The following is a 24,514-nucleotide window of genomic DNA, read 5'->3' on the forward strand; positions in this document are numbered from 1 at the left end:
AATGAGACTGAGGGTTATGTTATCTGTTAATCACTCAAAAAATGAAAAAGATCAAGGAGTTGGAAAAGCCATGAAGTTTGGTAAACCAAGAACAGAGAGGTCATTTTCTGAATATATGAGCAGAAACCAATGTAACTGTCCTATTTATTATTCTGAAATGTTTATTGTTTATTTAATTTTATTCCATACTCATACACGTTTTATTCCATACTCAGTTTTGATTTTTACATAGACGTTGGAAAATGATCAAACTTGTAATTCCCACCTGTAAATTTACATAAATAAGTGAATGCTCTTTTAAAACAACACACAGCAAAGTTATAAGGAGACATTTCTGTCATACAACCGGCTGCAGGCTGGTTGTATGACAACTAATTAGTAGTAACTAATGAACCTGCTAATAAGAGCCTGTTATAATTGTGTTACTCTGTGAAAAGAGCCATTGCACACAGGCTTAACATTCTGTGCAACTTGAAAACTACTGCAAAATTCGGTGGGTGTGCATCATATGGTTTTGCCCAAATTTATGTCCGAGCCCTGAAATCAGAAGAAATAACATGATGGACACTGCATTTCACCTGCAATTATCTATGTGTTGTTTTTGTAGCCTCTGGAATAATAGTTTGAAATAAATTAAATTTCATATCATGCTGTTCTTAAGATTTACATTTGTTTTAATTGGAAGTCAGAGAAAGTGCTGGAATGACTTCAGTTCTTTTTTTTTTAAAGCTTTTTGGTACTTAGAGTATTGAAATTCTGCCCATCCCCCACCTGTTGCTGCATGCTACTGGTTATCTGAGCATTAACCTGCTCTAATATCTGTTCCCTTCTCTACAAAAAAGACTGACTCGACTGAAACATTTCAGGCTGAATAACCGTTGCTGTTTTTGTGCTACAACTGTGGTTTGTGCAATAACTGTGTGCAATAACTGTGTGCAATAACTGTGGTTATTGCTAATCTAGGATGTCAAACAGTGAGCATCTTACACCAGCCTTTGATAAAACAAGCTGGAAAATATGCTTCTTGATTTTCAATGCTTTATATTCGAGAGAGAGTGACCGACATCTTTCTGAAAGGATACATACTTGATCTGTACAGAACAGTGACGCAGAGATTTCATGAGAACATGTAAAAACTATTTTACTCCATCTTTATGGGCCTCAGTGCACTTCAGTGTTCAGTGCCGCCTGTTAACGTGTTAAAGGGAAAGTATAACGCCTTTAAGTACCAAATTAATATAGTAAACCAAGACTTCCACACTTTGAGAACTATTTTTTTTAAAGTAGTTGATTAAATTGTAACCTTTATTGGATAAAAAAAATAATAAAAAATCACAGATGAGACATCACAGTGAGGAGCCAAGATTTATGACTTTCCGTTGCTTGGTTAATTTTGCAATCTCCCGATGCCCAGTTGGATATTTTCCCAGTTTTAGTCACAGCACCTCCATATTATTATCAGCAAAGCTTAATATTATCTTATTGTAATATTCTGTTGAATTGCATGGCTTAAAACGTGTTTTTCCTCTATATTATCCATCCTTTATTCTGCACTTCTTTGCACTCTAACGTTCTAATTTACCACCACACACACTCTTTGCCATATATCTATGTCTCATTTGTCTGCTCCCCCCCCACCCCAGTTCCCTGCTACTTTTTGTTAGCTTCTGCTTAATTTCACACAGTAGCCCTGTCACCTCAGCAATGCTCCCACTCGCAGTGTGTGTACGTCTGTCTGTGTGTTTCCTTTTTCCCAGTGACATTTCTGTGCCAGGTGTGACAAATGGCAGGCAGAGAGGAAACATTTATTCCCTGTGGTGAGCTTAATTAGCCTATCAGCTAAGCCCTGGCACCAGCTTGTTTTGAAAAGCCACACACACACACACACACACACACATATATATATATATATATATATATATATATATATATATATATATATATATATATATATATATATATATATATATATATATATATATATATAAAAGTAAGAATCCAATAACAAATTCAACATCTACTGTAGCCATTCACACACACACACACTGTGGACAGATCACGTCCGCACATGGAGCCCCACAGATAATTGGATGGCACAATTAAGTGATGTCTAAATCGCTGCTCAAATCCTTATTTTTCTTCTCTGCCTTTACATCCAGAGGGACTCGCTTGTATCCAACCTCATTTTTTCGCTATTAAAAGGTTAAATCATTTACAAATTACAGCTCTCTGGCAGCGATTAGCATATGTTGGGGAGGGTGTAGAGGGCACACCAGGCCAGCAGGCGAGACGGTGAAGAGGAAGCGTCGGTATCCGCCGTCAGAACGACTGCCTCACACAGATCCATCTGTACAAATCGCAGCGTGCGCGTGTATAAACATCTGTCGTGCTCCTTGTGCCGACGCCACGCCACGCTGCACATCTGTAGCCGCGGAGCTGGAGGTGGGGGGTTGATGAAGGCCTCCTGGTGACCAGTAACCCTGCAGCCAAGCGAGATGGCTGCAGCGCATTGCTTGCTAATTGCACGCTCGCACACCGAGGCAATCAAACGCAAACACACAAGCTCATAAATGTGCTTTCATCTGAATTAGTGGTGTCTGAGGGCCTGCCTTTGTCTCTTCTCCGCTCAATCTGTGGACAAATTAGGGACATTGTTGTCTGCAGGACAAGACTCCCAGTCTACCTTCCTCTGCCCCCCCCCCACCCCCACCTCCGTCACGCTGAGCGGAGGCTTTGGCATGTCCTGCTAAACTCCTGCTGTGAGGGAGGAAATGAGAGCCAAAATTGCTGCTGATGTGTCTTCCTGAAAAGCACCGGGTTTCCAGACTTTGATGCCATGCAGGTGGTGGTGGAGGGGATATTAAGGTGCCCTTTAATGGTAGAGGAGAGAGGAGGGGGAAGTTTGTAATTTGACCAGATTGTGTCGCGACTTGTTTTGGGTGTGGCCTGGTCAGGGAGCCCTGCTGGCAACAAATGGCTTTTGTTTTGGGGAGTTTTGGTGGGAACCCCATGCTGCTCAGAGGTGGGACTAACATTGGGAAAAGAGAGAGCAATGAGAAATCAAGCGTGTTGGGGGTTGTTTTCTGTTACAACGGAGAAGAACTGGATGGTTTTTTTTTTAAGTGATATTGTCAAAATCTCAAGAGAAGACGTCACTGTCTGATTTCTACAGCATACAGGGAAATGTACGCACAGTGTTTACTATGGTAGAGCAGTTAATTAGTTTCATTTTCAATGTTTGTTCCAGTCAATTGCAAAAGCAATGCAGTTGCAAACATGTTTCATATTTTTGGTCTGTTCTGTTTTGCAGGTATGCTCTTATTTTGTAATTTCCAGACCGATGTAATATGATTTGATTTAGAAGACAAAGAGATGAATCAAACAAGCCATGTGCAAGATTTGGTGCTAGATAGTATTTGCAGCAGTCAGCAACACATTTTTTCATTAAGTAAAATAAGTATTGAATATAATTTTGCTAACATTTAAATACATGTATGAGATCTTTCAAGATCAATGCTAAAATGTGAACAAACGTATTTGGAGAAAATGACATGCTTTTTCTTTTTATTGGTTTTCACTATTCATTTTTTTTGTTTTGATTTTATTTGAACAATTTTTAATATGTTTTTAGAGATGATTGAGGTACTACGTTGATGATTTTATATCATTTTTATACAAATATATATGAGAATTTTTTTTGTTTTTTAATTTTAGGGGAAATTTTTAAAATGTACTGATCAGGGTAATTTTCAAACTCGAGACATACAACGACTTAAAAATATTGATGTTAGCAAAATTAAAATAGCATTTTACTCACAGCTTAGACTGACATTAACTCAACCTAACCATTTGAACACCATTTTGCAAGCTTATAAGTAAAGTTTAGATATAAAGCACTTTTCACAGACATAAAATCACAAAACGCTGTACAATAGAAATCAACCTTAAAACTATACAAAGCATAAAACAAACATAAGAAACACAGTAGAATCAACATCATACCACAAATTACATTACAATTACATCATACCACAAATTACATTACAATTACATCATACCACTCCCTTCTAAGTCCTTCTAATGAGATTGTCTTAGTTTAATTTCAGGGATACTGTAAATCTCTATATAATCACCTTTCTAAAAATAATGACCTAAGTCATATATTTTGGCAAAAGTGATTTTTTTTTTTTCTGCAAAAAAGGACGTTGGCCATTGTTATACAAATGTGACGCTATAATGTCTCATCTGCCAATAAAGTTGGTTCGGGCTGCAGCATGGACCGGTGACTAGATCCAAAGATTTTACCTGCTTGAAATGTAAAAATGTGATCTTTCCCAGTGGTTCATGCGCCAAAGTATTGTTAGCACTATCAGATCAAGCTCACGTGTTGCTGATGTGGAAAATGTCCTTTCAACATACCGTACATGATAACTCACTCCTTTAAGTCATGCTGCAATTTAAGGATGAGGTTAAAAGAAGCCAGTGATTGTCTGCTGAAATTCTCGGCATGAACCAAAACTGCTTAATTTTGCAAACTGGAAACAATTTTATGTTTTTTTTTTCTGAACATCTGTGGGGTTGACTTGTTGTTGCAAGCAGGCTTTAAGTGGCCACTTACAGAACTGCAGACTTAAGCATTAATCTGGTTCCTTCTTCTCCAGCCAACTTTGGTAGTTTATTGCCCCAACCCTCTTCTTGTCATGCAATCTTGTTAACCGCTGAACCACAAACTGCCTGATTTATAGAAGGACAAATAATCTTTTTGATATCTTTTTAGATTTCACCGAAGGCTTTTTTTTCTTCTTCTTACATTTTAAGAAGCTAAGGCTTGAAATCTACTCTCGTGCTTGGAAATAACTTGTCCTGGAAATTTTTATGCTGTGACTGTCGAATGTTAAAAATCTGATCAGCCATCTATGCTTTTCCCTTTGCCTTTTCCTTCTCTTCTCCCCTTCGCTTCCTCTCCTTCTTACTACTTCCACTTTGATTTTTATCTCCTTATGCCCCAAGGAGATAACTGTAACTTTAGCGACTTTTAAAACTCACAAACTACACCTTTCAAAACTCATAGATTGCTCTTTGAGTGTAATTTTTCCATTTCCCATTGACTGTTCAGCTGTGCTGCGTTCGCAGCTGTTTGGACACAACACATTAGCTCTCTGTGTTTGTTTTTGCAAAAATGCAAATTTGACCACATGATGTGACTTCCAAATGGATTGATTATAATCATTTGAAGAATTTTATTCAAGAAGGATGTTTAACTCTTCGGCAAACATTGCATTAAGAACATTTAAATGCAGCAGATGTCTTGAAAGCGGTGTTCTTGGAGTTTCTATGCTACAGTAAACATTTTTTTTTCACCCTCAAGTCTTTCAGCAGAAACGACATCTAACCACGGTTTCTTTCCGCTAAAGAAGAAGTCATTATTTGATTCTCATCTTAAAGCACTCACTCAGAAAACAACAGGAAACCTTCAGAGGATGCCGATATTAGCAATGCCGTAAGTGTGTGGTATTTTATTCTGCCAGGCCAGAATAAACTGGACTTAAGACGCAAAAGAATAAGTCGTAGTTTGCCTGATCTTGTCTAGCCTCATGAAGTCGATGACATATATTAAGTTTTCAGCTGGTCTCTAGGAAAACGCTTGCTGGTTATTAAGATGTTTGGTTATTTCTGTCATATTTTAAGTTAAAAAAATATATTTCTTTTGACACTGCTAAACACATAGTTGAAATATAACAGATTTGAATCAGTTGTTATCCAGAATTTCAACTTCTAAATCTTTGTCACATTACTTGTTGATGGGTTTTAAATAAAAGGCTTGAGGAAACAGACAGGGATTCACTCTTAGAAACAAGAAGGTGTACACACCAAGATAAAGAATGAAGCATTGTTTCTCAATCTTTGTGCATTTACAAACCACCCAAAAAACAAAAAAAAAACTGAAATCGGCATCAGGGAATCGTTTTCCAGTCTTCCTTATCATTCGGAATTACCAACAATGTGCCTTGGGTTTTGTCCTGCAGGCAGAACGTTTGACAGCACAGTGGAAGTGAAACCAAATTGCCTCACCATGTGGTATATTTGCAAATCATTTGCATGCTGTTCCTAAATATGGTGACTGCTCTTTTTTTTTTTTTTAAGCATGCAAAAAACAAATCGAACCAGGATCAAATGTGGTTTGCCTCGCAGACAAAAACAGACGAACATGACTCTCCGCTCAGCTTCGTGCATCTTGCTGTGTCACTGCTTTGTATCTCAGCAGACCGCACGCCGTACTTCTACGGGAAGAGAGCGGGATACCCCGCCCCCCAGGCCCTGCTCTCTCTAGTCCTTAAGTTCTTCTTTTCTACTTTTAATCTCTCTCATGCCAGACCCTTTGTCCGTCTCAGTTTTTTCCTGCCCCTGATCTATTTTTGGGCCTATACATAAAACGTTTGTCTCTATCACAACACACACACACACACACACACACGCAGCCCTCTTTGCACCCTTATGGGACCCCACCGCGCTGACAGACCACGCAGCCTCGACGGATAGAAGGGACCCTGTGTTGCTGCGCCATTGAGCGGGGCCTCATGATGTCACAGGGAAATTGCCGTCATCCCTCACTCGCACGCCGACTGCACAGAGACGCGGCCCCTCCCCCTCCGCTCCCTTTTCTTCCCATCGCCGTGGTGAATGCAATTGCATGGCTGTGCAGTTCAATCACTGTCAAGTGCAAAGAAAAGGGGTCTCTTGTGCAAAATTTCATGATTCACAATTGATTAAATAGGGGTGTCATTTCATGGCTGAACAGGGAGGTGCGCGACAGGAGGAAGAGGAGGGGTAAGAAACTTTTCTTCATGCCCTTGTGAGATATGGCTCGGGAATCGCCTGATGGGCTTTATTCGAAGTCGGGAGATGCACGTTTCTGGGGTTTACTCAAAGGGAGGAAATATTAGGACGCTATAGGAGAGAAAAGAGCGTGAAGAGGCACACAGTAGGAGAACTGCCAATATCTTAACATGGGCTGTTAAATGGCTTTCAGTGGCTGGAGATATATAGGCTTAATACACTGTTTGCAAGCTGAATGATTTCGATTCCTGTTGTCATCTGGAACCTTTCTGGGTTCACCTAGTGAGGAGGCGGTTGAGGAGAAAGGACAAGTTATTTCAGCATCAACCTGAAGGCTTGAGGGGCGTATTTAGACCCCACTATCACACAAAACGATTATTAATGTTAACGCGTAAGGAGTTATTGAGCTTATGGGACTTTTTTCAGCATAATTTTACAGACGTTGGTCAGAGTTTAAAGCTAAAATGGAGTTTAAAGTCAAATTTCACATAAGTTCACCCCTCCCCTTTAAGGTACTGGTGTTTCAGTTTTGACATAATGTGATATTGAATTTCTCTTTGTGGTCACAACAAAAATAAACACTAACATTTCTCCCAAGTCCTATTTTTGACAACAGTGTTACACACAAGCTGAACCATACAGGTTCTCATCAACATACTTGATGATTTGTTTTTATGCACCATTTCAGAAAATAAGTCATAAGCCGAGGACGTCTCTTGTTATCACAGATGATCTTGTACTAATAATCAAATGTTATGACATTGACATAATTCAACATGAGATTAATTGCGGAAGAACGCCACGTTGAACAGTGTCAGGTATTGATTCAGTGCTTTGTAATGGTGGCGGTTCAGACTCTTGTTAGCAAACAGTGACTGGAATCAGCAATGTAAAGCTTCCCGTATTTGTGAAACAGCTGCCTGGTGGTACACAGACAGTTTAAATTTAGCTCCATTTCCTCTGTCGTAAACAAGTTAATAAAAGCCTGTACCTTACCATCAGTCTTGTTTTCCTCTGTTTTCTGTCACGCAGTTAATATTACAAGCAACTGCTGGCCATGCAGTTTTGTGTTAAAATACACTGACTGAACTTTGGGATGAGCGTCAGTTCGCTTTGCACTTTGGTTTGCCAATCTCAGTACGGTAGGTTGAGAAGTGGGCATCCTGATCCTGATAGGTCTTAGCCAGCTGTTGAGATCCATGTCGATTTGAGTTCTCCAAACACTCTGCAAGCAGTCAGTTTCACAAGCAAACTTGTGAGAAATCCTTTATGTAGGACGAAATAAATTCCTGCTCTGAATAGTTTCCTCACAGTATGACAACATCCCCAATTCCTTATCCAGAACTAGAACACATAGAGTGATTGCTGCCTGCACACACACAAAAAAGGAAAGAAGACTCGATGGACCCCAGCTTGTTTATGGATCAGTATTTGCAAATTCAAGGACTTGCAGATTTTTTCTGTAGAACATGACTTAAAATTATTCACTGATTTTCTTATTTTTTATTTTTTTTATTTTTGCAGAGCATATTGACACTATTCCAAAAAGAGGCTGCTTGGGATGCTGAAATACCAAAAACTCAATGCTACTTAACATATTATTGACTGTTGTTTGTAATCAGCCAATCCAGGAGCGCCATTTATTTTCCTTAGCAACGACTGGCTGTACCCCCAAAAGCAGTGAACAAGAAAACAGTAGATATTACTTTCTTATGTAGCGCTAAAATGGTTTCCACTCTACGTATTAATGCACATTAAGAGGACCAGAGGGGATCTCAAGTTTTCAGATTTTTATTTATTCACATGTGGATGTCCAACCCAACTCACCTCAAATACCGATGGACGTACTGTACCAATTAAAGACGTGAATGAAACGTGAGAAGTTTGATGGAGTAACTGTACACGCTAACTTCGGAAGGCCTGAAATGAGATGTTTAATTTTAAGTCTGGTTATGACTTTAGCTGCCCAGCAGAAATCTTGTATTTTATTACTGAAGTCCAGATGGTGAGGAGAAACCTGAACACTTCTTACGTTGAAAGCAAATGATACTTGTCAAATAACCAATTCAGTCTTTAGCTATGCCACGTGACTTATATGTTTAAAGGTAAATTTCAGGTTTCAGACATGTCTTGTAACCCACATACATTTTGGAGCATTCTCAAACCGAGCCTGGTTGCTGGAGCCTCCACAAGCGGCACAGTCACTAACACACACAAGGACACAGCCAAACACTGGGTTTGTGCAACTGAGTGGTGCTGGCGTTGTTCAGTTTGCATTTGCATTTGCATGTGTGTGTGTGTGTGTGTGTGCGTGCGTGCGTGTGCGTGTGTGTGTGTGTGTGTGTGTGTGCTTGTTAAAACAACTACGGAAGCCAAGAAGGTGAACCAAAACTGAAGCACTGCATTCATTTCGTTGTTCTTTAGATCGTTTTGCTCTGCCATCATTTGCAATGTGAGATCTCACACAGAGCGAATCTTCAGGGTCATCTTTCAACTTCATGTTCTACTTAATTCAATTCAAGTGTAGAAGTTTCAGAAGTGAACGTTGTTCATCTCCGTGCAGATTTTCTTATATTTCCTCCGTAACGGTCACATCAGGTCATTTCCACATCAGAGAGCCGATGTTAATGAAATGACACTTTATGACATTTTATCTGATGCTTTTATTCAGAAACGCACATCCTGTGTGTGCAAAATGCATTAGCTTGAATTTACCAGACTTTCTATATTCTAAATAGCAGTGAGCAGTGATTTTAATAATTCACCGTTTTAAGATTAGAATACAAAGATTCAGCTCTGCATGTTGTGTTTCGTAATCAGGAGATATGCTTCTCTTTTTCTGCTTGAAGAGGAACGTAATTAAGTGCAGAAGATGCAGCATCAAACAACCAGAACAAAATCAGGATCACGGTCCGAAACTATTGGCTGGAAATGCGTCTTGAAAGTAGAGAAATTACCTCCTTTAATCTTTTTTTGTTTTTCATTTAAGTTTTTTTCTTTTGTTACACAAAGCTTTTGAAATCTGCAGAAACATATTTTGCTTTGATCACTCAAAGCAAGGTGAATTTGATAAATCTTGCCACATAAAGCGTTTTTTTTTTTCTACCAGAATACAGTTTTTTTTTTTGTTGCCAAGAATTACATGTCAAGATTGTTATCGTTTCATTGTAAGCACAGACTGAAAGGTACGGATCATTACTTTAGTCTTGCAAAAATAGGAAAAACTCCTGCACAACCCATCCCCTGTCAGTAGCAGTGCTGCTTTCCCTGTTCTTTGATGGTATCTTAAGTTTTTGCCACCTATTGGTGATTGTAAGGATCATCATTTTAGAGATGTTGCATTCCAATTCTGATTTAATCTGATTTAATTTAAAGTGGAATATAAACATATTTACCTCCTTGCAGAGTTCTTGTATTTTGATATCACATTTAAAAAAGGAGTAATTTCTCTGGAAAGAGACGGTCAAATTAGACAGCGATGATATTATCAAGTTGGTGTTTATAAGAGCCAATGTGCAGCAGCAGCCAGTAAGCTTTTTTTTTCCATATACATATGATTAACTATTGTCAGAGATATTGTGTTAAATTGTAAAAGAAAAAAAAATGTGTTTCTTGCTCCATACCAAACTTTTAGCTGTTTTTGTAGTTTATTTTATTGTGCAAACATTACTCTGAAAAGCCTGTTTATCCAAAATAAATACAAGTAGCTTTCAGTTTACCCTGCTATGCTGTGCAGGGTGAATATGTAATGAGATCAGTAATGGCTCCGAAGGCACTCTAATGAGTCATAAATCAGCCAGTGTGAACAAAAGAAGTGACCCTGAAACGATTGTAAAAGCTACAGGGAAATTTAGCAATTATTGTTTCATTGTATACAGCCTTGCTTTTTCTGTTGTGTGTAAAAAATCAAGAAAAAAAAACAAAAAAAACAACAGACTACGACATATCTAGATGCAGCTCTACATTGGTAATTTACAAATGACTTACCCTTCTATTATTTTAGCTTTATAAAGAATGTTCTTCACAAACTCGAATGTGGCGCCTGTGACTAAGACGACTGACTCACTGGTATAGTTTAAAAAATAAGTTGACGTGTCGTTGGTGCTCTTTGACTTTCCTTTTTTGGAGACTTTGACTGGAGAAGTAGGCAGCAATGAGTCCGTTTCCACCTCGGAAACTTGAGCTGCACAGTTAAGAGCAACCTGCGCAACCTGGGTGTTTTCATGGATGGAGCGATGTCTATGGAGCGGCACATAAATCAGCTTGTTAGGAACTGTTTTTTCCAAATTCGGAACATTTCCAAACTTCGTAAGATGGTGACTTATGGTGAGCTTGAGACGATTGTTCATGCTTTTGTCTCATCGAGATTGGATTATTGTAACAGTCTGTTTACATGTCTTAACAAGAGGGAGTTTGCGCGTTTGCAGGTAGTACAAAACTCAGCTGCACGCCTGCTCACTTGCACCCACAGGAGGGAACATATTACACCCATCCTCAAAAGCTTGCACTGGCTGCCTGTATCTTACAGGATGCACTATAAAATCCTGGTACTGACTTTTAGAGCTCTTCATGGACAGGCGCCAGACTATATTAAGAACCTCATCCAGCCTTATGTTTCGACTAGGAGCCTCAGGTCGTCCAATCTGAACTTGCTGATGGTTCCTCGGACCCTTTTTAAGACTTGAGGAGACAGATCTTTTAAAGCTGTGGCACCTCGCCTCTGGAATGAGCTACCTTGTACCATTCGATCTCTGGATTGTATAGACACTTTTAGGAAACAACTTAAGACCCACTTTTTTAAACTTGCTTTTTAGCGTAATACTGTGTTTTATTGTTTTGTATGTTGCTTTCATTTTAATTATTTTTTACATTTTGTGCAGCACTTTGTGACTCTGGTCTGTGAAAAGCGCTATAGAAATAAAGTTTACTTACTTACTTACTTACTTACTTACTTACTTACAAACCTGTAGGTTTATTTGATGAGTGAAAGATGCCCTGGTTATCAGCTGTCATTACATGTCACACGTCTATCCCACAGCAGTGCTTGAAAAAGACTGAGAGGTTCTGACTGTACAGATTGAGATGATTAAAGAATAGAAACGATTTAATGTGGGAACCATTAACAGTAATATAACGTATAAGCCTGGATCTGAGAAGAAGAAAAAAAATCACAACCTGCAGCTTCCTTTTCACTTTTACTGCCATTGTGAGCTTATAGAAACCGTCACAAGATGAATGTTTCATTATGAGTTCACGTGCAGTTTTGCAATATTTAAGGAATAGAAACTACAGTGTCTGTGGGGAAGGTTCTGTCTTTCTGGACACTTTAATTATCTTGACAAAGCAAAAATGCACATGTGCAAACACAGTCTGCGAAGCCACATAGTTGCGACAGAAGAATGTCTGTTCGGACGGGAATTCTGCATCAGTTTGAAACCTCACCTTTGACCTCTGGTCTCAGTGAAAACCCTCGATCCTTGTCTGTGTGACTCCAAAATCTTTTCTATTTGGTTTTAACCAGAATCTGTGTCTGATTCTTGAATGTAGTTTTGTTATAAGTACATACAATGTGTCTACCTCAAATTTCCTGGACAGAAAGTGTTACCAGCGTTCACTCTGATGAAAAGACGAACTCCCCCTCCAACACTCCAGCTCCAGGGCTTGTCACAGGGCACACAAGCAGCTTCTGTGCATACCAAACCCAGCTCATTTGGAGATGCTGCTGTGGGTGCTAATCGTGTATTTGCTTGCACACACACACATGCACACACACTCCTTCTTTTACCATACATGTGACCAGCATTCTTTTGCCTGTGGTAAAAAATGGGGATTTTAAGAGAATGTCTAAAGGGAGAAACAGAGAAAGGAAGCTTGGAAAACACGCAGAACACAGAAAGTAATGAAATCTCACAGCTTGGTTGCCAGTGAAGAGACTATTTTGTGTTTCCAGAAGCCAGAAAGATGTGTCATCTTAGTGTGACCCAGGCATGAATATGCACTTTATTGATTCACAATTAAAAGCAGTAATTGGTAGCAAACAAGCGGACAATGGGAAAAGAAAATGTGGGTTCTGGATCAATCCTCCTCTTTGCGGATTTGTACCCCCATTTCACAACTGTGGATAAACTGTTTCATACCTACAAACCATTTGTTGTTTTGTTTTTCTTCTGACGCATCTTTACTAATTCGGAAGATTAGATTTCGAGTTAAATTGCTGTTGGGGCTTTAGATTTGTATTAAACTATTTCCATTTATTTTGGTTCTTATTTGAGTTGTGAAATCTGAAAGATGGCGTCCTATGATCAAACCTAAGATGACATGAAGCTCATGTTGGAAGAGGCATTGCTGATTGGAGTCATGCAGCCACAGTTTTAAATGCTAACAGTTTTTGGACAAGAGACAAACTTAAACTTGTAGGCCAGTTTCCCTCAAGGACTAGAGATTTAGAAATATGCTATAGAGGATTAGCAGGATGGTAAAAAAAAAACAAAAAAAACATAAACATTGGTGTCAATAGCGGTAAAAAAAACAAAACAAACCAAAAAATATCTACCTGGTGGTGGAGGTTGAGTTGGGTGTTTTCATTTCAGCTCTAACAACATGCATCAGGTCTATTTTTTCAGAGAGCAAAGTCTACAGATAGAAAAGAATAGCGGTAAAAAAACAAAAACAAAACGGAACCGTTTTGATAAAATGGAAAATGAAGCAGATTGTAAATGACACAACAAAATTAGATATTGTATTAATGGACAAGTGTTTTGACATTCTTGAAACACGCTGTGTCGCTCGAGATAGCAAACGCAGATATTTTATTACTCAATTGGGCTGCATCTCATACATCTACAATCATGAATTACAAAAGTGAAAAACATGAATGGTAAAAAAAAATGTAAATAAAAAAAGGAGCAGATGCAAATTGCAAGCAAATTTGAATTCACCAGTGATTAGCCACCTTTGTTTAGAATAGGAAAGTCTAACTGTACACGATGACATGTTGAGGAGGTAAAAACAGTTATTTGATCCTGTTTGTTGTGCTGGAGCAGGGATGGGTATTTAATGCATTTTCTGAGAAATAAATACCGCAGACTCTTTCTCACGCATCTTTGCCACTTTTTTTTTTTTTTTTTGTTTGTTTTTTTTTGCTTTTCTTTAGTAGCTTTATTGTAAAATTCAATCAAACCTCTCTAAAACTAGAACGTCCAATGACAGTTATTCGTAGCTATAAACAAGCGGTTTATTTTCTGTATTTAGTAGAGGAATTTTTTTTTTCAAAAAGTAAACATTTTTAAGGTCAAATATCCAGACTAAATTTTTATGCAAGTATCTCCTTCTAAAGTTGTCATTATTAAAAAAAAAAAAAAAGAATAATCCCTCCATCAAATTATGGTTTCATTTATGTCACAATATAAATACGTACAAACCATTCCTATCAGGTCTATCTTCCTTTTTCTACTACACAAAATGTTGCCAGATAAATGACGTAAATATCCAGAGTAATCTGAAAAAACTGTGTTATGGCCCTTTACTTCCGGGGATCTCGGAAGCAGATGCTAACGTTAGCATAGCAGCTAACCGGTAGCCAGTGAGTCACTTGTGTCTCGCCAAAACGGCTTTTTTAGATGATGTAATGCAGACAGATATGGGAGGCAGTTTTGTGTTAAAATGGCCTGACGTATCTTTTCAAATCTTTTGTAACTTGTCTGTTACTCACCAAAGTATTTGCATTTTAGCTCAATGAGCACAGCAGGGCAACTCGAGAGCTATTCCAGGGTGAGATTAAAACAAGCCCTTTAAATACACCTTTAAAATAAAGGCCAACTGAAATGGTGGGGTGAATCCAATCTGTGTTGTTATCCTGTGGGCCTTCACATTTTCCTTGGGACTGCTAGAGCAAACGATGGCATTAAGAAAGGGGAGTAGGGTGGACCAGATGAACATTTTTTTTTCTTTTTACTGAGAGCAAGGAATAAAATGCCAGAGAAGAGGAGGAGAAGGAGGAGGAGGAAAAGGGTGAAGCTGGACAGGTGCTGAAAGACAGATATGTGCTTTTCCCCCCCCCCCTTTGCTGCACAGGAGATCGAGGCAAAAGGAAGTGAGAAAGAGAGAAAAAAGGACAGGTGAACTATTTCCCCCAGTGGGAGAGGAAATGAGGTAAAGTGGAAAGGGCCAGCTTAGTATTGAGAAATGGACTAAACCATCCCCAGAGGGGGAGCTGAAACTCCCAGCTCCATTGGGCCTCTCTCTAAATGTACCTACCAGTGATGGATGATTTTTCTTTTCTTTTTTTTTTTTTTTTTTTTGTTTACCCCCCTCTGCATTTTCCTCACTGTTCAGCACAGCTCAGGGCGCTCCCCGCTTGTGCTCATTTGTGCGTGTGTGTCTGCACAGCCACCTCGCCATATGCCAGGCAATCCCCGCTTTGCCTCCCTGACATTCCCAGGGAGCGGAAAACACATCCCCAGCAACAATCGATAGCTCCCTGCAGCTCCATGCCCCAGCTGTAGTCCAAGGCAGCTCTATCTTCAGTGAGCGTCTCCGCTATTAATTCTGTGTCCCACCGTTTCCTCCCGGTCTCCGAGATTAAACAGCAGCACATCTACTGGGAGTCCTTTTGCTCACAGAAGGAGGAAAGAGAGGAACACCGTGTGAAGGTTGTGGATTCACAGGAATCTCCTCAGCCTCTGCTTACACATGCCACTCGTTTGGACTTCAGGCCCCATGGGGCTGCTTCGCCGTATTGGTCTTAGTAATTCAAATCAAAATCGCAAAGATCTGGAACAATATAAGGTAAAAGTTCTTCAAACTCTATAAAGATGAACAATTTTAATCAATGTCTTTGTATGGCATTATTCAAAACCTTGCCTAAAAAATCTGTAAAATGTATGAGGCTGTTTTTGCTGTGTTGTCAGAGGTCTTCCACGTCCGATTAGTTGCACAGAAACCCTGTTTAAACGATTTAGTTGAAGTGGGAGAGAACCTTCCAACTCTACGCAGAAAGACTTTAGGAAGAGATTCACACCTTTGCCGATCCTTCCCGCGCTCCAACACCGCAACTCCACCGCTCCACCCTGCAGCCTCTCTGCCACCAATATAAATAATTGATTATCAACCACTGCAGGAAGCCAGATCAAAGCTTTCCAAAGACCTGAGATCAGGAATCAGAAGGAATTCTGCATCTCTCGATACGTCGTCTAGAAGATGTTAGGATCCTCTGTGTTGGATTGTCTGCGTGATCACGCCCCAGCTTGTTCTCCTGGAAGCGTGGTTAAAGGATTTTATGCTCTCCCACAAACTGTAAAAGATTTAGACTCTCTACCATTAGCTTTGCTTTGGGGAGTACGTGCCTTACAAGTCCAACAACACGTCGTCACCACATGCCAGACTTGTCATTTTTAATTTAACAAGAGAAAAAAACAAAACAAAAAACAAAACGGTCTTATTTTAAAAGCAAGAAAAGCTTTTAACTACTGGCCTCTCACCTCTCTAACTTCTGCGTCGTGTCTGTCTTCTACTAAGTTGAGGCACACACTTGTGGTGTTCTGTTTTTTTTTGTTTTGTTTTGTTTTTTTTTTTTCCAGGCAGTTTTCCAATTTAACTGTGTCCCTCATCTTCTCATATCTCTCTCAGCAGGGATCAAAGCACAAGTGCCTCCAGGGCAAACACATGCTGCTTCGGCTTCACTCTTTCTGCCTTAAACAAAGAACAACACTCTCCGTCGTGCACTTTTTGAACAAAAATCCACTACAAGCACGAGCTTTGCAGACATAATCGTGACTGCACACAGCCTCATTTTACCTCTGGAAACATCCAGTGACTTGCACTGCGTGGATTAGTCTCCTAAAGCATTCCCTTTGAAACTCCGAGGCAGGGATTTCTTTTTAGGTGATCACTGGCCTAAGCAGCTGTTACACGCAGGATTAACAAGTTCTGCCATTCACAAGAAACACAGTCTTGTTTAAACTAGTTGGTGGGGTACGGCGGGGGAGGGGGGAATAGTGTAAAGCAGTCACAGACGAGGGCAAAGGGGAGACGGGGAGAGGTTATGACAGGCAGGAGAGGTGGCAAAGTGGTGGATTAATAAAGAGGAGGTGAGAAGAGGGAGAAAGTGAGGTGTGAGAGAGGCAAAATGGGTAGCAGATGATCAGAGGAGAGGAGGGAGATGTGCAAGAAAGGATGAGGGATGATCGGAGTGGAGCGGAGGGGAGGGAACGAGATGTGTGAAGAGAAGTGTGAAGGGCAGGAGCGAGGGAAGAGGCAGAGATTCAGAGGAGAAGAGAGGCAGGCAGCTTTAACGCAGCTAATTTAGTGAGAACCAGACCTCCGCCAAGGAGGAAGCTTAGAGGGAAATGACAATGGGAGCGTTGTCCCCTGTCTTGTTTTCCCTGCAGTTTTGCGTTGTGCCGTATAATATCATCCCTTCCCCCCCTCCTGTCTCTTTGAGCGTGAAAGTGTCCCACCTTTGTAATTGTGCGAGTACAAGGTGTTTACAGCGAGGAAAGGTCAACGGGGCGATAACAGACCTGGCTGTAGGGGTGGAGAGACATTTCCAACCAATCTCGCGTCTCTCTCTCTCTCTCTCATGCTTCTCACATGTCCTGGTTCTGATTCTCTCTTACAGGCTTTGTTTTACACACGTATCTATGATCCCTGTTGTTGTAGTGCCTGGTAAAACCATCCAAACTCTGGGTAATTTTTCCACATTTTGAAATTTTTTTAATCATTTGACAGTTTTCATGAGTTTTGGCTTCACTTCACAGTTCTGTGCTACTTTCAGTTAATGTTTTATTTAAAATCCCTGTAAAATTCATAGAAACTTTGTGGGTATAAGCCAAGAAAATATTTAAAACGTTTGAAAGCCCCTGTATGTCTTTCCTCGGCTGCTCTTTGTCGTCCTGTTTCCCACCTTCACTTTTTTTCCCCCTTTCAAATTTGAGATTAGCTTCTGTAGAAGGGTGCGTTACAGCATGTTGGCGGCAGCTTTTTCTTTTTTTTTTTTTTTTTTCGTTTCATGCATCACAGAACATTTCAGTGGAGAAAATCAACATAGCTCACTCGCACCCTGTGCCAGTGCTCCTTCATCTTCCACCGCCGTGTCACTCACTGGCAGATTTTTGTGCCGCTGTGCCCTGTGCTCCTCGATGCTTTCAGCCTATTCTGCTGGAAAAACAGAGGACGGGCTCAAGCAAACAATCCCCGTTCACTCTGAGACTATCTCCAGTATGCAGCCATGCAGTGCTGAGCAGTGCAGTCAGACGCCACGCCTCTGCAATTTCTTTGCATTTTTATTTGTCTCAAGCAAAAGAGAGATCGTTCACGCTCGGTCATGTTCTGCGTCTTCAGTCCCTCTTGGTGTTTTGTTTGCCGAGCGTTGGGTCTGTTTGAAGGAGGTTTTAATTGAAACCAAGGGCTAATCTGATGATGGCACGGAGCAACGGAGTCCCTAGACCTGTATCACCTTGAGTTATGTAGCGCCCTGTGGTGCCTTGCTGCTTCATTTCATGGCTCGTGGTTCGGCGCCGTGCTGCCTAGTCATTAATGCCATGTTGATTGTTAATCCAACACTTGATATGCACGGTGCTCGCTCGGTTCTGATCTTGTTTTTCTTGTTTGTGTCCCCCCTTTGCTCTTCCTCTTACCTCTCTCTCCCCCCTCTATTTATCCAACACTTCCTTCGTCTCTGTCCTCCTCTGCTCCACCTGTCTCCCTCCAGGACGGGTATTACTCCCACCGGCCGAAGGAGAAAAGCAGAGTTGACAGCAACAATGAGAACTCGGTGCCCAAAGACTTTGAGAACATAGATAATAGTAATTTTGGTGCCCGTTCGCACCGGCAATCTGTAGGCGCCACCAGCAGCAAGCAGCGGGAGCGTGTGCAAGGGAAGCCCCACACCCAGCAGCAGGCCTGGCACGACAGCTCCCCCAGACTGGGCCGCAGCTCCAATGAGATTTTGCCCATAGGCCACCAGTCGCTAGAACTGGGAAACAATGCCTCCTATCCTGGTGGCCAGGGCATCGCTGGAGGCCTACAGCAGCAGCAGCAGCAGCAGCACACTCATGCCTCACTTGACCAGCCTGGCCAGTCCCAGCACAGACATCAGCATCCGCACAGGAAGCAGGCGACTACACCGACACTGGAGGTGACGTACGATCAGCCGCCGCAATGCGAGATCAGCGGCAAGGAAGCCATTTCTGCCCTGTCCAGAGCCAAGAGCAAGGAGTGCCGGCAGCAGATCGCCGAAGTCTACTGCAGACACAAGGAGGGCCAGCTGATGCCTGATGCAGTAACTCGTTATTGCCCTATTGAAGGTAAGTGCATTACTCTAGCAAAGGGCTGTCATGGTTTTATGTTTACATGAGAGGCAGAATTTGAATGCTCTCCCAATTTGTGTGGCTTTCGTTTGATTACGCAAACTTTCTTTCACATTTTCCAATCAAGAAGAACGGTGTGAATCTGTTCCAGTAAGTTGATCTAGATTGCAGCAGGAGATCTTGCTGTATGGAAAAGATTGGAAGCACCAGGTCAGGGATACTTTGTTAGGAAAAGATAATTACAAAGTGTGTGGACATATTTAACTACCGCAATAGCTCCATCAATGATTTTGTTTGAGGAAAGTGACGCCGCTAAACATTGAAGCAATGAGTCTGGACTTCTTTCTCTGGAGACATTAACTAGGAGAATACAACGAGGTTTATGGCTGCAGTAGCCATAAACAAATTAGCTTCATCTTGGAAGGAGACACAACTCAGCAGAAGCCAAGAGTACTTTCTATGGGAAAGAAAAACAGGAAGAGTAGCTGTAGTTAATGGGTTCGGCTGCTCTGTCTTAAAAGGAGACAGCAGCTGCGTTTCCATTAACCGTAAAATTGCGCAAATTGCGATTGCAAAAATAAATCCGCTTGATGGAAATGCAGCAATTTCAAAAGACAAAACTCATGTTGCTAGAGAAAAGGCTTTCGCACTGGAATGAGATGATTTTTCAGCCACATTGAAACACTTTTTTTTTTTTTTTTTACATCACACGAGTCACATGATCAATAGCCGGATGTTGCTTCTGGTGGACGAAGAAGAGAACAGGAAGTAGCGGACGATGGTGTGGTTTTGCTTTTGTTTTGCAAAGTGCGGCTGGCTGTACCCGCGCTCTCACAGTATTGCACAGTTCATAAAAAGTCGTGCGTCATTCGAATGTGTTAATCTGCTTTCTATAGGAAAATACAGATGATGTTAAAGTTAATGGCTACGAATGGCCGTTTAGTTTTTTAAAAATCAAAAAGAAACACGTATTTCAGGCAAACAGAGCTTTTTTTCTAAGCTTCCCCTCAGACGCTCTAACTCAGTTGTGACTAGAAATTATAATTACCATTTGAAAAGGTATCACTGCGTCTCAGGCAACACTGAGACATCTGAATGCAAATTCAGGATCTGGTCTGATTGTCGGAGCTGTCAACAGACAAACTTTCTGATTAAAAAGTTTCCAAAGATTCCCCGCGACTCCTGCCCCCTCCTCTTCTTCTCCCTCTAGTTGGAATTGTGAGAAAGAGCTGCCATTTTGCTGTGACACTTCTTTTTCAGTCGCTCCTCACATTTCAGTGTTGCTCTACGCGCCGCTGTCCTCAGTGCTGCTGACAGAGCAGCATTCGAAATGGGAAGCGTCCTCACTGTGCGCCGAGTTCTCCAGTCCACAGAGAGGTTTGCATAGTTGCTTGAAGCTGTAAAGTTACTTGTATAACAGTGTTGGGGGGGGGGGCACGTATTTGGTTCCTTACAGAGTTCTGATGTATGAAAAAAAGTAATCCCTAGTAGACTGTGCCGCCCTTGGCAGCTAAAACTACCAACTTGGTAGTTTTAGCTGAAGAGGAACTGTGGCCCTCCCTTCTTGGATTATTTTAATGCCGTCTCATTGGCGGGTTTTCGAGCTTGTAAAATCTATTTAGGATCACACAACAAACATCATCTCTACGGGATTTAAGCCCAGACGTTGACTAAGGGCTCTCCAAAACCCTCAATTATTATTTTCTTTTTCACTAAAGGAGGATTTAACTCGACTCCATCAGAGAGCAAAAACAATGAGTTCACTAGTTAGGACTGACACAACGAAACAGGCCCAGACCATCACACTGCCGCCATCGTGTTTGACTGTTGAGTTCAATCCCAGATGCAACACGACGCGTAACTTCATAATCCACAGAATACTTTTTCCAAAAGTTTTGAAGATGATCAAGATGTTGTTTTTTTTATGGCAAATTTGATACAGGCTTTTGTAGGTTTTTTTTTCTCTTATCCTTTTTCTTTCTTTCTTTTCTTTGGAGCTCTCCCATGGATTACATTTTTCCCGACACCTTTCCTTGTTAAATCGTGAAAACTGACCCGGACGGGGGACAGTGGCTCCTGCAGCTCTCTCATCATTGTTCTGTATTCTTTCTGTTCTGATCTTTGAGCCCACTTCCTGCTGTCAGACAGTCATTTATTGGTTCCCCTGGTCAGTCAGTGGGAAACGCCTGGGTTTGAGTCCGAACCAAACCGAACCAAAATGGCAACTGTCACAGTTTCTTTACGATTTAACATGGAAATGAATTACTTTTAACACAGAGCGAGGTCGGATTGGTTTTTCCTTTAACAAATGAAATCATTATTTAAAAACTAAATATTGATTAGGTTATCTTTCAGACTGAAATATGTGCGACAATTTGAGAAAATTTTAACAAAAAGCAAAACAGGAAGATACCAGAAAGGAGCAAATACTTTTTTCATTTTCAGAACCGTACACACCAAGCTAAATGTTAAATTTTTGGAACATAAGTTAGCCATCTACAAAATCACTGCAATTAATTTATGGTAATGACAATGATTTAGACAATCCCTCCTAAAACATGTCACTGTAAAAATAAGTAGAATTCAATTGAATGTTTCAGTGCAACTTTTATAGGAAAGCAGGAGCTATAGATAAAAAAAAGTAGGAGTGAGAAATACATTAAGTAGGATGAAATTAAGGGCTCCGGGGAGTTATCATTCGGAGAAAATCTTGTTAAAAGTTATTCCGAATGATTTTCCTGCCTTTTTGTCTTGTTTTTACATGTCACTTTTCTCATTACGTCTGCCTAATCTTTGCCGTGAAGGCTCTTTCCCCCCCCCCAGAGAAAACAACAAAAGTAACCACTCCACAAAGTTACGTACAGACAGTAGGTCTATAGCGAAGCTTAAGTAGACGGAGAAAAATTTCCCCGTCTCGTAATTGCAATTTCTCATCAAAGCCGAGGTACGTCCCCCGCTCTCACCCCTTCCAATGTGTAATTGGTGAAGTAAATTGTTGGATAAAATTGGGATGCTGCTTGTGTTTCTCCCCAAATTGGGTTTTTTTTTTTGGTTTGTTTTGTCAAGCTGGCCACAGAACACAGGTTCCCTCATCTTCTTCAGACGCACCACGCTCACACATTTATGGACATCTGCAGGCTGGTTGTGGATTCAGTAAACAAAATCTGTTGCGCCGGCAGCCATCAGCGAGCTGCACGCATCAACAGGCATGTTGAAGTGAACATTGCGTACACACACGTGCGAGCGCGCGCGAGGCAGCGGACTGTATGCAACGCAGACAGCAGGAGAGGAGGAGAAACCCATTATACCTCCTGCCTGTTCTGCTGAGATACCTCTCCTGCCCCGGCTCCTGTTGTTACAACTCGACGAAGCACAATGACTTTGCAACTTTGGTGCATTCCCGTTCCTCATCAGCGGGAACGTCGCCCGTCTGTGCCTGATCTCTTGTCATCTCACACAGCAACTCGCAGCCCACTCGAACTGACAATTTGATCAAAAGAGACAAAGAAATTGAAAGGGGCTCTTCCCTGGTGGCTGGGCTGTAACAACACAACAACTAAATTAAATCACTTTTCTTTCTCTTCGTCCGCCTGCTGCCTGCTGCCAATGTGTTATTCCTCCTCCCTTCCCAATCAAGTCTTAACCTTGTTAGCCGAAAATGCCCAATTTGGCTTGATCGACTTTCAATCCTCGAGGCTTCTGCTAGATTAGCAATTGTGTTAGCTCTGCATTAGAGTCGTTGAAATTAGGAGCAACATGCCAACTTTTCTAACAACACTCTGCTCTGGCTGCCGGATCAACAGGCGGCTGCTTTCTGATGGGGGCAGAATGGAGAAAGACCCGCCTGAATAGTGATGAATATCGGTAGAAAAATGATGACGGTGTCATAAACCATGACAAATTGCTTAAATCAATTGAAAAATGAATTAATTAGTGGCCATTTTCTAAAAATCCTACTGAGACCGTCCTATTAAAATATATCTCAATAAATAGTTAGGAATGACCCGGCAGTCCTTATTGGACAATTGCAGAATTGGACTAAAAGTTATGAAAGCATTTGAAAAAGATTATTGTGCCCTACAATCTGTGGTATGAAATATATGAGTAAATAGAAAAAAAATCCAGAAAAAAGTAAATAAAAGACCAAGGAACAAGAGCCCACTTACTTTTCCAAACTGTTATTTTACTTACAGCTTCTAAGGAAAACATTATGCTAGAGCTAGACCATCCGTAATATAAAAAGTCACCTATCTTAAGGCCTGGTTTACTGCAGCACAGCCTTAATGTCATGTAATAAAGTTGTAAATTAGTTGGGCTATTTGTTTTTATGTTATCTAGCACAGATCTTACTGACAGATAGGGACCTTCACACATTATTCTGCTCACATACCCCTATGGAGAAACTTGGTGGCGGCAGCATCATTCTTTTATTCAGCCACGGAGAAGATGGACGGAGCCTAATAAAGTCCTGGAAGAAAACTTACTAGGGTTTGTAAAAGACTTGGAGTCGGCATCCATTAACATCCAGCCAGAGCTGCAAAGACCAAAGCATATTCATGTGTTGGAGTGGCCAAGTCAAACGCAGTAAATCCAATAGGGAATCTGTTGGAAGATATGAAAATGTGTCTTCTTCACACTGTCTGGCTGAAAATAAACCAAATATGACACTTTGAAAACATCAAATGCAATACCGATTTTGTTATTTTTTTTTATCTGCAAATCTCACTTTGTGTCTTTTACTTCTCTTTTAAGGCAGAGACAATCCTTGAGACATGTTCTAATGCAATTTGGTGCATGCCCTCTGGGACCTTACTCAGCTCTTCTTCTACCCTCTCATATGAGCATTTAAGATGGAGGGTGTGTCAGAGCCAGACGTTACACAGGATGATGGAGGAAGAGTGCGGGATGATAGCAGATGAGGGAAAGGCAGTTTCAAAGATTGATAGCAAGCTCTTAGCTCAGGTACACAGTCTGCTCGGAGAATACGCCACGCAAAGCTGCTCTTCTGCAGATGAACAGGTTGACCAAATTGACAATAAAAAAAGAAGAAGAAAAAAAAAGAAAGTTTAGCTCGCACAGAAGTGCTCATTAGTTCAGCCAGACAGTCTTGCTCACACTCTTGGAGTGCTTTGAGAAGCGACTGGCCAATTATCTGACTGCAAAGCAAGCCAGTGGATCTTCTTAGCCGGTCACCAATTACTGTTCAATCTGATACGGCCTGCAGCAGATTTCCCTCAGAGCACACACACACACACACACACACACACACACACACACACACACACACGTAGAAATGGTGTAGCACGAACTCTGTGGGATTGAATGACGGGAGGTAAAGCCAGTTAGAACCAAGCGAGCGTGTCGTTAAC

The 24,514-nt window shown here is 41.0% G+C and overlaps 1 protein-coding gene across 1 annotated transcript in view; it reads left to right on the forward strand.

Moving 5' to 3' along the window:
* Nucleotides 1-24,514, forward strand: part of xylt1 (xylosyltransferase I) — a 113,530-nt gene that overhangs the window by 32,951 nt on the left and 56,065 nt on the right. Inside the window, exon 2 of the mRNA XM_015026335.1 lies at nucleotides 18,548-19,142. Within this exon, the coding sequence (XP_014881821.1) occupies nucleotides 18,548-19,142 (595 nt within the window). The remainder of the gene's footprint in view (nucleotides 1-18,547; nucleotides 19,143-24,514) is intronic.

Source organism: Poecilia latipinna, unplaced genomic scaffold (genome assembly GCF_001443285.1).
Source record: "Poecilia latipinna isolate Pla-1442-1.1 unplaced genomic scaffold, P_latipinna-1.0 Scaffold98, whole genome shotgun sequence".
NCBI classification, from domain to species: Eukaryota; Metazoa; Chordata; class Actinopteri; order Cyprinodontiformes; family Poeciliidae; genus Poecilia; species Poecilia latipinna.